This window comes from Sapajus apella, unplaced genomic scaffold (genome assembly GCF_009761245.1).
Source record: "Sapajus apella isolate SASKATOON/1434 unplaced genomic scaffold, GSC_monkey_1.0 scaffold16, whole genome shotgun sequence".
Lineage (NCBI taxonomy): Eukaryota > Metazoa > Chordata > Mammalia > Primates > Cebidae > Sapajus > Sapajus apella.
Window position 1 is genome coordinate 21,217,318 of NW_022436956.1, and position 18,084 is coordinate 21,235,401.

At 39.8% G+C, this 18,084-nt stretch overlaps 1 protein-coding gene across 1 annotated transcript in view; it reads right to left on the bottom strand.

Annotated features, from left to right (window-relative positions):
• HTR3B (5-hydroxytryptamine receptor 3B) overlaps window positions 1-16,657 on the bottom strand; it is a 40,781-nt gene extending 24,124 nt beyond the window's left edge. The window contains exons 1-2 of the mRNA XM_032285484.1: window positions 16,342-16,657; window positions 11,542-11,693 (exon numbers count right to left, since the gene is read on the bottom strand). Coding sequence (XP_032141375.1) covers window positions 11,542-11,693; window positions 16,342-16,393 — 204 coding nt within the window. The 5' untranslated portion in view covers window positions 16,394-16,657. The remainder of the gene's footprint in view (window positions 1-11,541; window positions 11,694-16,341) is intronic.
• Window positions 16,658-18,084: the final 1,427 nt, after the last annotated feature.

Below are 18,084 nucleotides of genomic sequence, written 5' to 3' on the forward strand. Positions count from 1 at the left end.
ATTTATTTATTTAAGACTGGGTTTCACCATGTTGGTCAGGCTGGTCTTGAACTCCCGACCTCAGGTGATCCGCCCGCCTTGGCCTCCAAAGTGCTTGGATTACAGGTGTGAGCCAGCACGCCCAACTGAAAACTATTTTCAATTATATACACTTTTTCTAAGGGAAAATGTTAATATAAATTCTTTGCACCTTTTCTATTAATCTCCAAATAAACCTCTAAAGGAAAGCCTGAGCAATTTTCTTTATCTTAATCAATACAAAATCAGAAAGGAGAAAAATGGGCTGGATGCAATGGCTTATGCCTGTAATCCCACCAATTTGGGAGGCTGAGGTGGGCAGATCACTTGAGGTCAGGAGTTCAAGACCAGCCTAACCAACATAGTGAAACCCCATTTCTACTAAAAATACAAAAATTAGCCAGGTATGGTGGTGGGCGCTCACAATCTCAGCTACTTGGGAGGCTGAGGCAGGAGAATTGCCTGAACCTGAGAGCCGGCAGTTGCAGTGAGCTGAGATAGTGCCACTGCACTCCAGACTGGTGACAAAGCAAGACTCCATATAAAAAAAAAAAAGAAAGAAAGAGAGATTTGACCAGGCACGTGGCTCACATCTGTAACCCTAGCACTTATCCCAGCACTTTGGGAGGCCAAGGCAGACAGATTACCTGAGGTCAGGAGTTTGAAACCAGCTTGACACACTCCATTTCTACTAAAAATACAAAATTAGCTGAGCGTGGTGGCTCATGCCTGTAATCCCAACACTTTGAGAGGCCAAGATGGGTGGATCACCTGAGGTTGGGGGTTCGAGACCAGCCTGACCAACACAGAGAAACCCCATCTTTACTAAAACTATAAAAAATTAGCTGGGCGTGGTGGTGCATGCCTGGAATCCCAGCTACTCAGGAGGCTGAGGCAGGAGAATCGCTTAAACCTGGGAGGCAGAGGCTGCAGTGAGCCAAGATTGTGCCATTGCACTCCAGCCTGGACAACAAGAGAGAAACTCCGTCTCAAAAAAAAAAGTGCAATTTGTTGTTTAAAAGAGGGAATTTTGGGAGGTATCGTTGAAATAGTCCTGTTTACAAAGAAACAATCGATTAGGGATTTATCTAAATTGGGGGGAAATGATACCAAAGTAACCTCAATCAGTAAAAAGAAAAAAAAATTAAACCTTATAATCTAAGTTTCAAATTTATTTTTTCATTGATTTAAATGCCTAATTCTCAGTCCAAAAAAATCAGAGATTCTGATTCACTGCTAGCACTAAGATAGTAACATAGAAAAACACCTGCATTAAAATAAATTGAAAAAAAAAATCATTATTTTAACAGATTACCTTAAAATAACAACATCATTTTGTGGTTATATTTTGTATGTAAATGTAAAATTGAATATAAAAGTAGCACAAAAGATGTGGGAGAAGGTAAATGGAATTTTACTGTTGTAAGTTTTGTACATTTTATGTGAAGTGTCAAAATATTAATTCTAGTACATTGTAATAAGTTAATGATGAATATGGAAATTCCTAAGGCAAAGTCTAAAAAAGATAGAAAGATGGATAGCTTAAAAGCTAATAGAGGAGTTATAATCAAATATTTAAAACATTTTAAAACTATTTTATTATTTTAAATATTAAAAATTTTTTAATTACTGAAAATAAAGTAGAATTTGAGGAATAGAAGAACAAAAAACAGCTGAGACAAGTAGAAAACAAATAGCAAGATGGCATTGGCAGACGAGGCAAACATTTCCAGTAAAACGCGTAGATCGGCTGGTCGCAGTGGCTCAACGCTTTCAGAGGCTGACAGGCAGATCACCTGAGGTCAAGAGTTCAAGACCAGCCTGGCCAACATGGTGAAACCCTAGCTCTACTAAAAATACAAAAATTAGCCGATTGTGGTGGCATGCACCTGTAATCCCAGGAGGCAAAGGTTGCAGTGAGCCAAGATCATGTCATTGCACTCCAGCCTAGGAAACAGAGTGAGACTCCATATATATATATATCTTTAAAAAGCCCTAACCTAGCATGGTATTCAGCAATAAAAAGAAATAGACTATTGGTGTTCACAATAACACGGATGAACCATAAGGGAATTATGCTAAAGGTAAAAAGTCAATATCAAAGTAATGTATTGTAGGATTCCATTTATATAATATTCTTGAAATAGCCTAAAGATGGAGAAAAGATTAGTGATTGCCAGAGTTAGGAATCAGCAGAGAGAAAGGAATGTGGCTATAAAGGAATGATGCTGGTCAGGCATGGTGCCTCATGCCTGTAATTCCAGCACTTTGGGAAGCTGGCGGGGGGAATCACCTGAGATTGGGAGTTCAAGACCAGCCTGACCAATATGGAGAAACCCTGTCTCTACTAAAAATACAAAAAAATTAGCCGGGTGTAGTGGCACATGCCTGTAATCCTAGCTACTCAGGAGGCTGAGGCAGGAGAATTCCTTGAACCCAGGAGGCAGGGTTGTGGTGAGCCAAGATAACACCATTGCACTCCAGCCTGGGTAACAAGAGCAAAACTATGTCCCAAAATAAATAAATAAATAAAAATAAAAGGAATGGCACCTGGAGGCCCTGGAGTGATTATACAATTACGTACCTTGTTTGTGGTGCTGATTACAAAAAGCTACACATGTAATAAAATTACATAGACCTACACACACTCACACATGCACTCACACACACACACGAGTACAGGTAAACTAGAGAAATCTGAATAAGCTCTATACATTGTATCAGTGTAAATTTTCTAGTATTGACACTGTACTGTACATATTTGCAAGATGTTGACATTACAAGAGGTTGAATGAAGTATACACAGGGCCTCCCTATATATTTCTTTTCAGCAGGTACCTAACTACTTGTTGTCTACAAGAAATGACTTCAAATACAAAGGGCATCAAATGACACAAATAGATTGAAAATAAAAGGATGGCAAAGAATATCCCATGTGGAAAGTAGGCATAAGAAAAACGTCATAATAGGGAATATTCTCAGAGATGAAGGGGAGCATTTCATAATGATAAAAGGATCTGTTCATTGAGAAGACATACATGCTGGGCACTGTAGCTCATGCCTGTAATCCCAGCACTTTGGGAGGCCGAGGTGGGCAGATTGTTTGAGCTCAGGAGCTAGAGACCAAGGGCAACATGGCAAAACCTCGTCTCTACCACAGATACAAAAACTAGCTGGGCATGGTGGCATGTGCCTGTAGTCCCAGCTACGCGGGAAGCTGAGGCAGAAGAATTGTCTGAGCCTGGGAGGTTGAGGCCGCAGGCAGACAGTCATGCCATTGCACTCCAGCCTGGGTGACACAATGAAATACTGTCTCAAAAACAAAACAAAGCATGTAAGTCTAAATGTGTATGCACCTAATAATATAGCTTAATAATATGTGAAGCAAAAGTTGACAGAACCAAAGAGAGAAATAGACAAAGAACAATCATAATTTGAGATTTTAATATCCCACTCCATGAAATTAATAAAACAACTAGAAGAAAAAAATAGAAGATTTCAAGACCACTAAACCACATTTATTGAATTAATATTTATAGAGCAGTATACCATTCTGTTCAACATTGTACTGGAGGTCCTAGCCAGGATAACAAGGCACTAGAAGGAACCAAAGGTATAAAGATTAGGAAGAAAGAAGTAAAACTGTTTTTCCTCACAGACAACATGATTTTCTGCATAGAAAACCTGAAAGAATCTGCCAAAAAAATTCTCTTAAATGAAAAAGAAATGTCAGGGTCACAGAATCCCAGACCAATATATAGAAATCAACTGTGTTTTTGTATGCTAGCAACAAACAACTAGGTTCAAATTTAAAATACCATTTACAATAACAAAAATGTGGAATACTTAGGAATAACTTTAACCAAATGTATGTAAAACACGACAAATGATGAAACTTTAATAAAAGAAGTTAAAGAACTAAACAGAGAGATACACTATATGTATAGATTGGGTAACTCAATATTGTTAAGATGTCAGTTCTCATCAAATTTATCTACAGGTTCAATGCAGTACCAATCAAAATTCCAGAAGTTTTTAAAAATAGACACTGATGAGTCAATTTTAAAGTTTATATGGAAATGCAAAGAACCTAGAAAAGTCAAAACAATTTTTAGAAAGAAGAACAAGATTAGAAGATTCACACTATCTGATTTCAAGACTTCCATAATGCTACAGTAATCAAAACAGTGTGATATTGGTAGAAAGACAGACATATAAATTAGATGAATAGAATAAAGTATAGAAATAAGATCAGAGTATATGAATAACTCTTTCAACTTGATAATTAATAAGATAATAAACCAACTTTAAAAATAAATAAAAGATTTGAGCAGACCTATTACCAAAGAAGATAGATAGTTGGCAAGTAAGCACATGAAAAAATGTTCAACATGTTCAAATGTTAGGGAAATAAAAATTAAAAACTACATTGAGATACTACTGCAAATCTACTACAATTGTTAAAATTGTAAAGATTGACAATGTCAAAGGGTGATGATTACATGGAGAAACTGAAACTCTCATACATTGTAAGTGATATGCAAAATGATACAGCCACTTTGGGGAAGAGCTGGCCACTTTCTTATAAAATTAAACATAGACCCATCATACAACTCACCAATACTATACCTAAACATTTATCCAAGAGAAAGAAAAATATATGCAAATGTTTATAGTGGTTTTATTAATAATTGCCCCCAAATGGAAACAATCCTTGTGTCCAACAACTGGTAAACAGATAAATCGTACATCTGAACAATAAAATACTACTACTGAGTTATGCAACGATATGGATAAATCTCAAAGGCATCATGCTAGGTGAAAGAAGCCATACACGAAAGGTAAAATAACTTATAATTCAATTTATATAATATTCTGTATAAGCCAAAACTACAGGGGGAAAAATCACATTACTGGGTCCCGGAGACTGTCTCTTGTCTCTGTCTCAAAAACACAAAAAAAGTAAATAGAAGAAAAGAAATCTGTAAAGTTAAGAGCAAATGTTGGTGAGTTAGAAAATAAATAATAGGGACTAAGCATGTTGGCTCACTCCTGTAATCCCAGGACTTTGGAGGCTGAGATGGGAGAATCGCTTGAACCCAGGAGTTCAAGACCAGCCTGGACATGGTGAAACCCTGCCTCTACAAAAAATACAAAAATTAGCTGGACATGGTGGCGGCTGAAGTAGGAGGATTGCTTGAGCATGGGAGGTTGAGGCTGTAGTGAGTCATGATCACGCCACTGTACTCCAGCCTAAGTAACGGAGTGAGATCCTGTCTCAAAGCAAAATAAAACAAAACAAAAAGGAAAACAATTACAAAGCCCAAAGTTGTTTATTTGAAAAAATAAAATTGATAAAACTATGACAAGATTAGTCAAGGGAAAATATGAGAAAACACAAATTAACAATATGAGACACAAAAAAGGTCGTTTATCACTAGAGATCCTATGAGCATGAAAATAATAAGAAAAAATTGTGAACAACTAAGTCAACAAATTTGACAAACTGAATGAAAGAGACAAATTCCTTAAAAAATACAAGTTCACAAAACTGACACAAGAAAAAATAGAATATGTGTAAATAAACTTAAATTTGCATTTGACTACTTTCCCACAAAGAAAACTCCAGACCTCTATAATTTTATGGGTAAATTCTATCAGACATTAAGAAAGAAAAAATATTTGTATTACACAATGCCTTCAGAAAACTGAGGAGGAAGCAATTCTCAACAATTCTGTTTTATAAGGCCAACACAATCCTAATACCAAACCCAGATGAGAAGACTAATGCCCCCATCAACATACATGTAATATATATTAATTAGAAAATGAAATTCAGTATAAAAATTAGCCAGGTGTGGTGGTACACACCTGTAATCTCAGCTACTTGGGAGGCTGAGGCACGAGAATCTCTTGAAGCTGAGAGGTGGAGGTTGCAGTGAGCTGAGATCGTACCCCTGCACTCCAGCCTGGGCAACAGAGCAAGACTGTCTCAAAAAACAAAATATTTAATTTTTTTTTAATTTTAAAAATCTTAAAAAAATTTTTTTAAACAGTTCATTAAAAAGGACTTAGTCTGTTTTTTGTTCCTATATCTGAAAATCTGAGACTGTGTAATTTATAAAGAAAATAAATTTAGTTCTTACAGTTCTGAAGGCTGGGAAGTTTCAAGCTCAAGGAGCTGCATCTGATCAGGGCCTTCTCACTGCATCATAACACAGAGGAGGGCATCTCACAGCAAGAGGTCGACAGCATGTCAGGTCTCTCTTCTTCTTCTTATATAGCCACCATCCTAATTACCTTCCAAGGGCACCACCTCCAAATACCATCAACATATGAATTTGCAGGTAAAATTTTGGAAGCCAGGCACAGTGACTCACACCTGTAATCCCAGCACTTTGGGAGGCTAAGGTGGGTGAATCACCTGAGATCAGGAGTTTAAGACCAGCCTGGCCAACATAGCGAAACCCTGTCTCTACTAAAAATACAAAAAAAAAAATTATCCATGTGTGATGGCACACATCTGTAGTCTCATCTACTTGGGAGGCTGAGGCTTGAGAATTGCTTGAACCGAGGAGGCAGGGGTTGCAGTGAGCTGAGACTGCACCATTGCACTCTAGCCTGGGCGACAGAGCGAGACTTAGTCTAAAAAAAAATTAAAAATAAAAGAAATTTTGGGGACACACTCAAACCATAATAAACCTCAGCAATTTTTTAAATTTCTGTCCATAGCAAGACCCATTAAGAAAGTGAAGAGCCAAGACACAGACTGGAAATAAACATCTATTATATAATATGTATATGCGTTATATAATTATTACATGTTAAAATAATTATATAACTACATATTATTATATAATAATACAGTATGTAATATGTATAATACAATACATATCTGACAAAAGACTTGTGCCCAGAGTGTATAAATAGCTCCTATAAATCTATAATAAAAAAACCAATGACCCAATTTTAAAAATAAAAGAAGGCTTAAATGGGCACTTCATAAAGAAATATATATAAGTAGCCAATAAGTACGTGAAAAAGATCTCAAAATCGTTAGTCATTAGGTAAATGTTAATAAAACCTCAATGAAATATCATTATACCCTTACTAGAATGGCTAAAATTAAAAAGACTGGTAATACCAAATGTCGGTGGGGATGTGTCGCAAAAAGAACTCTCATAGCTTACTGGTGGGAGTGTAAAATGCACAACCACTTTGCAAAGTGTACACCATCCTGTGACACAGTGATAGAACTTTCAGGGTTTTTTGTTTGTTTGTTTGTTTGTTTCCCGAGAAGGAGTCTTGCTCTGTCGCCAGGCTGGAGTGCGGTGGAGAGATCTCTGCTCACTGCAACCTCCACCTCCCGAGTTCAACTCATTCTTCTTCCTCAATCTCCCAAGCTGGGACTATAGGCGTGCGCCACCACGCCCAGCTAATTTTTGTATTTTTAGTGGAGAGGAGATTTCACCTTGTTGGCCAGAATGGTCTCAATCTCTTCTTGACTTTGTGATCCGCCTGCCTCGGCCTCCCAAAGTGCTGGGATTACAGGCATGAGCCACCGTGCCCAGCCTCTAGGTTTTACTTAAAAGAAATGGAAATATATACACAAAAAGACTTGTACAAGAAAATTCTTAGCAGCTTTATTCATACTAACCTAAAATTAGAAACAACCCAAATTCTTGTCATCACGAGAATGAATAAACAAATGATATAGCCATAACTGAATACTACTTATCAAGTAAAAAGAACAAACTACTGATACACGCAACAGCATATGCGAACTTCAAAAACGGTATGCCGCGTGAAAAAGCCAGGCACAATTGAGCACACACAATAAAATATCAGTCCCATGGAGCTCTACAACCGGAGAAACTAACCACTGATGAAAGAAATAATCAGAAGAATATTTGTCTCTGTGGTGAAGAGGATGGGGATGGACTAGGAAGAGAACAAGGGACCTTTTTGGACATCTTTGATATCTTGATAGAAAGATCATTATATGGTCAGGCACAATGGCTCACACCAGTAATCCCAGCACTTTTGGGAGGCCGAGGTGGGCGGATCACTTGAGATCAGGAGTTCAAGACCAGCCTGGACAACATGGTGACATTCCATCTCTACTAAAAACACATAAAATAAGCCGGATGTGGTGGCAGGCACCTGTAATCCCAGCTACTCGGGAGGCTGAAGCAGGAGAATTGCTTGACCCCAGGAGGCAGAGGTTGCCGTGAGCCAAGATGGCGCCACTGCACTCCAGTCTGGGTGACATCTCAAACACAAATAAATAGTCAGGTGGGGTGGCTGGTGCCTATAATCCCAGCATTCTGGGAGGCCGAGGCAGGCAGATCAGTTGAGGTTAGGACTTTGAGACCAGCCTGACCAACATGGTGAAAACCTGTCTCTACTGAAAATACAAAAATTAGCCAAGCATGGTGGCGCATGTCCCAGCTACTCAGGAGGCTGAAACAGAAGAATCGGTTGAATCTCAGAGGCGGAGGTTGTAGTGAGCTGAGAGCATGCCACTGCACTCCAGCCTGGGTGACAGAGAAAGACTCCATCTGAAAGAAAGAAAGAAGAGAAAAAAGGGGCCTGGCGCGGTGGCTCAAGCCTGTAATCCCAGCACTTTGGGAGGCCGAGGCGGGTGGATCACGAGGTAAAGAGATCAAGACCATCCTGGTCAACATGGTGAAACCCCGTCTCTACTAAAAATACAAAAAATTAGCTGGTCATGGTGGTGCGTGCCTGTAATCCCAGCTACTCAGGAGGCTGAGGCGGGAGAATTGCCTGAACCCAGGAGGTGGAGGTTGCGGTGAGCCGAGATCGTGCCATTGAACTCCAGCCTGGGTAACATGAGTGAAACTCCATCTCAAAAAAAAAAAAAAATAAATAAAGAAGAAGAAAAGAAAAAGGAAGGACGGAAGGAAGGAAAGAAGGAGGGAGGGAGGGAGGGAGGGAGGAAGGAAGGAAGGAAGGAAGGAAGGAAGGAAGGAAGGAAGGAAAGAAAGAAGAAAAGGAAGGTTGGGCGTGGTGGCTCATGCCTGTAATCCCAGCACTTTGGGAGGCCGAGGTGTGTGGATCACGAGATCAAGACCATCCTGGCCAACATGGTGAAACCTCGTCTCTACTAAAAATAGAAAAATTAGCTGGGCGTGGTGGCGCATGTCTGTAGTTCCAGCTACTCGGGAGGCTGAGGCAGGAGAATTGCTTGAACCCAGGAGGCGGAGGTTGCAGTGAGCCAAGATCCTCCCACTGCACTCTAGCCTGGCGCCTGGTGACAGAACGAAACTCTGACTCCGAAGGAAGGAAGGGAGGAAGGGAGGAAAGGAGGAAGAAGGGAGGAAGGGAGGAAGGGAGGAAGGGAGGAAGGAAGGGAGGGAGGGAGGGAGGGAAAAGAGAGAGAGAGAAAAGAAAGAGAGAGAGAGAAGAAAGAAGAGAGAGAAGGCCAGGCGCGGTGGCGCAAGCCTGTAATCCCAGCACTTTGGGAGGCCGAGGCGGGTGGATCACGAGGTCAAGAGATCGAGACCATCCTGGTCAACATGGTGAAACCCCGTCTCTACTAAAAATACAAAAAATCAGCTGGGCATGGTGGTACGTGCCTGTAATCCCAGCTACTCAGGAGGCTGAGGCAGGAGAATTGCCTGAACCCAGGAGGCGGAGGTTGCGGGGAGCCGAGATCGTGCCATTGCACTCCAGCCTGGGTAACAAGAGCAAAACTCCGTCTCAAAAAAAAAAAAAAAAGAAGAGAGAGAGTGGGAGGGAAGGAAGGAAGGAAAGAAAGGTTATATGGGTATATGTAATTAGCAACACTCATCAGTTTGTACATTTAAGATCTGCGTATTTTCAAATATGTTTATTTTACCTCAATTAGAAAAAAATTTTTGAGAAATAAATGGAAAAACAACGATTAAATCACTTTAACAAAACGGGCTTAGTAAAGTCTGTTTTTAGGTGAAATCAAAATGAATCTGGGACCAATGAAATAGAAGGCTTTGTAATTAAAAAAAAAAAAGGAGGAATATAAAGAGGTGCTAACCTTCAGGGCCATGATGTGTTGATGGCTTACTAAGAACTCTGCCAACTACTTAACATACATGTGTTTATTTCATTCCTACAGCCCGTATTTCATATATAGGAGAAAAAGGATGCTTTAATAAACAAATTATCCCCACCATCTTTAGCAAACACTTTAGATATAAAAGCCTCCTTATAAACTCAAGATACCAAGGCATTTTTTTCTCTTTTAAATTACAAGCAATAAGTAATGAATCTCTTCTTTTTTTTTTTTTTTTTTTTAAGAGGTTTTTTCTTCTTGTTACCCAGGCTGGAGTGCAATGGCACGATCTCGGCTCACCGCAACCTCCGCCTCCTGGGTTCAGGCAATTCTCCTGCCTCAGCCTCCTCAGTAGCTGGGATTACAGGCACGCACCACCATGCCCAGCTAATTTTTTGTATTTTTAGTAGAGACGGGGTTTCACCATGTTGACCAGGATGGTCTCGATCTCTTGACTTCATGATCCAACCGCCTCGGCCTCCCAAAGTGCTGGGATTACAGGCGTAAGCCACCGCGCCCGGCCTGAATCTCTTCTTAAATCTGCTATTATCATTAACAAATGTGAACCACAGAATAAAATACCCATTACTATTTTTGGTTTCAGCAATATTCATACAATATGTACTATGATCTATGACCACAATTTTTGTTTTTGTTTTTGTTTGAGAAAAGGTCTGGCTTTGCCTTTTCTCAAAACAACAACAACAACAAAAACGTCCCAAGCTCAAGCTCTGCTCCCGCTTCTATCCTCTGGCTGGGACTACAGGCATGCACTACCATGCCCAGCTAATTTTCGTATTTTTGGTGCAGACAGGGTTTCACCATGTTGCCAGGCTGGTCTTGAACTTGCGTGCTCCAGTGATCTGCCTACCTCGGCCTCCCAATGTGCTAGGATTACAGGCATGAGCCACCACATCCAGCTTCACAATTCTTAAAACATCTTAATCCCATTAAACTCGTATTTCTAGACTATCTTCTCTTCACACTGTCCACTGGACGCTAAAAAGCATAATATGCCTGATGAATTTTTTTTTTTTTTTTTGAGACAGAGTATCACTCTGTCGCCAGGCTGGAGTGCAGTGGTGCCATCTCGGCTCACTGCAATCTCCATCTCCTGGGTTCAAGCAATTCCCCTGCCTCAGCCTCCAGAGTAGCTGGGACTACAGGGGTGCACCACCAAGCCCAGCTAATTTTTTTATATTTTTAGTAGAGACAGGATTACAACATGTTGGCCAGGATGGTCTCAATCTCCTGACCTCAGCCTCCCAAAGTGCTGGTATTACCGGCGTGAGCCACCGCGCCCAGCTGCCTAATGAATATTTTACCTAACTGCTAAAATGACCCTAGCACAACTTTCCTGCCAATTCAACTAGAATCTCAAGAATACAACCTCTCTTAGGCTCCCTCATGAACTGCAGACTGTTTTAAAAGACGTTAGCAAGGATAGGAAGGGACAAGATGGTCCTTACCACATCCAATATAGCATGGACAAGCAGGTCCAGGTAGACTGTGGTGGCCTTGGTCCAGTTGTAAACTGGTCTTACTTCTTTATGATATTTCTGTAATAGCTGCTTGCTGAGATGATACAGAGCAGAATTCCTGGGATGATGTGTATCTGTGGCTAGAATTCCTGGAAAAGAAACTATCATTGTGAAGATAAAGGTAAAAGGAACTTGGTTTCTTTAGGAGGTTTCAGACTCTTCAGGACTCGGTGGCTCTTACTAGAATACAGCTTTCAGCTCGCCAAAATCCACATCAGTTCACAGCCAGCTGGTAGAGACTTTGGCAAACGCTTAAAGTAAGCTGATGGCCTAAGTGCCCAATGGAGAAATCTAATTGTAAAAAAAGTAAATCAGCCCCATCTCTCAAGGTTGCAAACTGTACATACAATTCCATTTTACAGCAATGCTGCCTAAGACAGAATAATTTCTTTTTTCCTATATATCCTCACCTAGAATCTAGAAGACACCCACCTACACACTTAGCCAAAACTTAACTCCCGCCTTGGTTTTTCTTTTGATTTTTCATTTGTAATTCAAAAATTAAATAGAAAAATCAAGCAAAAAAAAATACACAAACCCATTAACCCAAAAAACTTGTTTAGATTTCTAGATAATGGAATTAATAGGAGCCAAATTTGTACTTTTCTCCCCAAAGATATATTTTCTCACTTCCTCTGTCCTTAAATAAAATGCACTTGTCAGAAAATGAGATCTTTGTTTTGAGAAAATTCTCTCTGGTTCCAGGAAGCAACCATTTCTTCTGACCCAAAAATCTTGATTTGTAGAGGAGCTGTGATTGGTGTTGAGGGCAGGGAGGCCAGGGGAAGGGAAGCAAGAGAAATGAGCACCAGCAATTGGAAGTGACAAATTTGTGAGGGCTTTCTCTGAATTGCAAAAAGATATTTTGTTCACAAGCTTTGCCAGCCCTTAGGGGATTCATAGCTTCACTCAGTCATTGGACCGAGGCAAATTGCACACCTCCTGACAAAGTGCGTGAGTGAAATCTCTCCGTAGTGTCCTGCGTGTGAATTTGCCTGGGCTCTCAGTGGTTTTGATGGTTATTTTGATGAGCTGCCGAAGGTATAAGAGATCCAGCAGGAAACTGTAAATGAGATCGCTTCTCCCTGTGCGACAATCCTGTTTACACCCATTTCTTTATGAATGATGTCATGTCACTTGCCACCACAGGCAGCAATTTCTATGATTTAACAATGTCAGTGTGACCAAAATGCTAACAGCAATGCTGGAGGTGCAATGCCAGACTCCTTGTGGGCAGAGTAATATTCACTTTCATTACCATCGGAACTGGGAATCTAATGAGCATTTTAACTCCCTAACTATTCACCCAAGAAGATGCCTAAAATGGCATTAGCTATTCAGGCGTGCAGGACTAAGGTGGGTGGCTTGCATCAGGCATCATTTGTAGGGTATTTGTGAACTGTTATTGTCAAAAAGTGTGCTGTGAATCTCTCTACCTGAGAACATTTCTTGCTGGTGTACCCCAGGGGAGGGAAGTCAGGAGCACAAAGCAAAGCTGGCCCAGTGCTTTTGCTGCCAACTTTGCTTTGGGCGGCTTCACGTTTACCTCGCTTGGAAGCTCCCAATTCAAGTCTCAGTTGGGGAAACACTGAAATGAGCATGTTTCAATACAGGAAACTACCTGAGACAGCATTAAAACATAATTCTGAGAAATGAATATGTGTTCCCCAAACCCTCTGCTCGTAAAGATTCCAATTTCCCTCTGCGATCTTGTCTAAGAAGCAATCCATAGGTTCCCTATGGATAAACTCATGTTATCTAGAATGGGTCAAAGTCTTGGTTAAAAAGAGAAAGTTCTGGAAGATAGGACTAGGAACAAAAGAGAATCGAACACTGAAAGGAGAAAAATAATAAGCAAATGGAAATGCACTTAAAAAACCAAAAGGGGAAAGAGTTCATTGTTTAAGATGGGAAGAAATAATAAATTACATTTCTACTATGAATGCAAATTTGCCTGAGGAGAAAGATCAATTACAGGAGAGAGATTAAGGATTTAAGTGACCATTAATTAACAGTAAATTATGCCTCTTGAAAGCTAATGTGACATTCACACAAGCACTAAATGATTCACAGTTCAGTGATGTTTCAACAGACACTGATGGAAGCTATCAACAGACCCAGAAAAGATTCCTTGCCAACACTGCCTTCTTGAATGCTAATAATCAGCTTCAAATAATTCACTTGTAAGATTTCTGGAAAGTAAAATGTGTTAGGGACTGAGCTATGAAGCACTTGTAGGTGAAGAGAGATTGAAAAAGAAAAAGATAAGTACACAATAAAGTTATTCCTTTGTTTTCCTTGTTTTAATGACTTCCTCTCCCATGCACCTGCCTTAAAGTATTCAGGCACTTTGATGAAAAGCACTGTTCTTGCTTTAGTTACTATGTATCTGTAGGATTATAAGAGAGTTACACATATATCTGAGAGGTTAAAAGAAAATGAGATTTAGGTATTGAATTCCTAACACTAATTGAATGCTGACTGTATGCCAGGCATCAAGTTAAGCTCTCACATGAATGATCTCCTTCAACGTTCCTAATAACCTGATGAAACAGGTACTCTACAGCCCTGTGAGGAGTGCACTGTTCCTGCAGGTGTGGGACTATTGGCATAATGAGGTTAGCACTGCCCAAGGTCATGAAACTTGCAAGTGAAGGGAGTGATATTTATACACAGCTTGTCTGGATCTGAATGAAGCCCAAGCTCTTAATGATGACACCACAGGATTAAGTGTAACCTGGCTCCCTAAGAATATTAGGAATAACAGTAAATAACCTTTCAAAAGGAAGACTGACATATTGTATGGAGTGTTATTGGACAGAAATAGCCAGTGGTATTTTCTATATGTGTTTTCGGGTTAATAATATCTTACATTTGTAGTGCAGTGGCTCACACCTGTAATCCCAGCACTCTGGGAGGCCAAGGCAGGAGGATCACTGAGGTCGGGAGTTCCGACCAACCTGGCCAATATGGTGAAGCCCTGTCTTTACTAAAAATACAAAAATTAGCCAAGCATGATGGCGGGTGCCTGTAATCTTAGCTACTTGGGTGGCTGAGGCAGGAGAATTTCTTGAACCCAGGAGGCAAAGTTTGCAGTGAGCCGAGATCGCACCACTGCACTCCAGCCTAGGCGACAAAACTCTACCTCAAAAACAAAAACAAAAACAGAAACAAAAAAACTTACATTTGCATTGCATCTTACAATTTCACAATGCTGTCTTATTTGATTGTCATGAATATTCAAAATAAAGTTAACTTACAGGAAAACTGAGTCTCTAAGACATTAATTGACTTCCCAGGGTTACATGGCTGGAAAACAGTGAAGCAGGAGTTAGCTGGTTCTCCTTGTTCAGGCCTCCTTCTATCGCAGCACACTGCCCCTGGGATTAATTCAGCACTCTTACATTTACAAATAGTCTTGATTTGTAAATATACTAAAATGTGTAATGTAAATATAGTAAAACCCAGTAAAATTCCATAAGGCAGATCTTTCTGCAACAAGTATCTATGGTATGGTTTATGGCAAAGCACTGGTTATTAGACAATATTAAAACACTTCTTTCTGCTACATTTAGAACAAAAATCATGCATAATACAAAACATTAGAGAGATATTGTTAAGAACTTAGCCTGTTTTCTTACCTTCCTTTTTCTATTTTATCTTGGTTTAATGTTCATGATTGTTTTCTGCTAAGAAACCCATTTGGCATTTAATGACATTTCCTCTGTTTTTATTTTTACAATTAAGATAAGCTTTTTCCTTTACGTTCCACATCCAGGATTTTTATACTATAATGATAAGTGGCTATTTTTCTTCTCTACCCAATAAAAAAAAATTATTTCCAGCTTCCTGGCTACCAAATTTCTAACGCATCTCTATAATCGACTCATTCCACTTCCAGTTACATTTTAAAACTTGAGAATTCAGATATGAGCTCTCAGAGAACCCTCAAGAAAGTGGAGTGTTGAGAAACACCAGCATAATCATAAACTCTTGATTTGTGTACGTGTACTAAGAATCAATTGCATCCTACCTAAAATGATGCAATTTAGTAGCGTTAACACTGGCATCATGGAAGTATATTTCCAGAAAATTAGAAAAAACAACATATTAACTTCTTTAACATATAAACTTAATATATTAAAATATATTAAGAGGAATTGCATACTGAAAACTTGCAAGTTTGTAGTACCTGTCTTTAGAGATACACTTATCACCTATATAAATTTTGTAAGGTGAGATGTTAAAGACTAATACGAAAATGATATACATATGTCAGTAGCTATGACAAATCTAAGGGACTTTTTCTCTGGGCTGCTAAAAGCTGATAATGAAGCCAAGACTATTTTGGATAATAAAAACATATTATCTACACATAAGAGCAAATTTGAAAAATAATGCCCCAAACTTTCAATGTAAATTGCTGCCAAGAGCTTGATTTCTAGAGAAGCAGAGATTTATCAAGCAATTATAACCTTTCAGAGCATATTTTCAGCTATGTGTAAAAAGCCCCACAGTGTGATGCTGCATGTACATGTATTTGCAATAATAGGAACACAGTCAGAAGCAAATCACTGTTTTCCATGTAGCTTCACAGGACTGGAATTTTACAGATGACAATAAAAGCAAACACTTGTGAGGAGTTCTGTAGCACAGTGTATAAAAATATTGTCTCTATCTTCTAAGAGTTAATACTCAATGCCTAGTAAAATCATTAAAAGGACTCACCTACAGCCACCAGGATGCAGGCCCACAGGGAAGCCATCACACTTGCCAACATTCCTGGGCAGATCCCAGAAAGGAGAAATGCAAACTTGCCTACCAGATGGAATGCCGCTCAATTTTTCCTAACAGGGCTCCTCTCCACTCTGTTCTTCTCCTTCTCCATTTGCCAGTTGGTGCTATCCTTACTGGGGCTATTTTGTAAACATTCAGCGGGACCAAAGGCAATACCAGCACCATGCAAATGTTTTGGAATTGATGCCATCATGAAATCCCTTAACTTCAAGATCAGACCGTGGCCAACATTTCCATTTTCCTGACAGGAGATAGCTAAGTGAATAATGTAATCTGAGAGGAGCCCCCAAGGAGAGGAAATTCCACACTAATATGATTTCCTTTACAGCCTTTACCTAAGGCAGTGCTCTTGCTGACATTCAGGACACTAATTTCATTAATAATTGAAACCCAAATAGCTGTTCTAAATCAGACTTATGCAGTAACATCTTCAGCATTTGACAATGGTTCTTGGGCTCCTGAATTACACAAGGCTAATGGAAACCCGGTATTGTCTAATGAAGAATGACTGCAAACAATGCAATGGAAAAAAGTGCTTTTTGTTTTTCCTAAGCCTGTTTAATTAAAAGAAACATTGATTTTTGATAAATAGGAGGGCCTCTCAAATTTTCACTGCTCACATTTCAGAAAGTAAGCTTCTAGAAAGGATGCTTCTAGGCTTATTGAAGATGAAAACTATTAAAGTTTAACATTTAATAAAAGTTTTTTTTAACTTTTTAATTGAATATCCATTCATTCTTCATTACTAAGGGAAAAGATGCATAATTCTATATAATAACACTATTTTCCATTCCTTGACCCTCCCCCAGATGCTCTAGAAAGAAAAAACAAGTCAGGCACAGTGGCTCACACCTGTATCCCAGCACTGTGGGAGGCCAAGGCAGGCAGATCATCTGAGGTTGGGAGTTTGAGACCAGCCTGACCAACATGGAGAAATTTTGTCTCTACTAAAACTATAAAATTAGCTGGACATGGCGGCACATGCCTATAGTCCCAGCTATTCGGGAGGTTGAGGCAGGAGAATCCCTTGAACCCAGGAGGCGGAGGTTGCAGTGAGGAGAGATGGCGCCACTGCACTCCAGCCTGGGTGACAGAGGGAGACTCCATCTCAAAAAAGGAAAGAAAAGAAATAAATACAAATGTAATGTGTATGTACACATGTACACACACTAGCTCTGTCCACTTAGCAGCCTAGGAGAATGACATCCCGATAATAACAAGCACACCTAGCACCCATAGCTCTTCCGGTATAGTCTTGCCAAAAATTCATAACTTGAATCTATTCAGGAGGAAACACCAGACCAGACAATGTCATATTTTGGGACAAACAAAATGGCAGGCATCTTTAAAAGTACCAAGGTGGGCCAGTCCTGTAACCCCAGTACTTTGGGAGGTTGAGGCAAGAGGCCTACTTGAGCCCAAGAGTTTGAGACCAGCCAGCCTTATGTATGCATCCTACATAAGGATACCCTGTCTCCACAAATTACAAAATTCCATGTGGTGTACTCCTGTACTACCAGCTACTTGGGAGGCTGAGGCAGGAGGATCACTTGAACTCAGGAGACGGAGGCTGCAGTGAGCTGTGATTGTGCCACTGCACTCCAGCCTGGGCAACAGAGGTAGACCCTGTCTCAAAAACAAAAACAAACACACACTCAAAAGTGCCAAGATCAT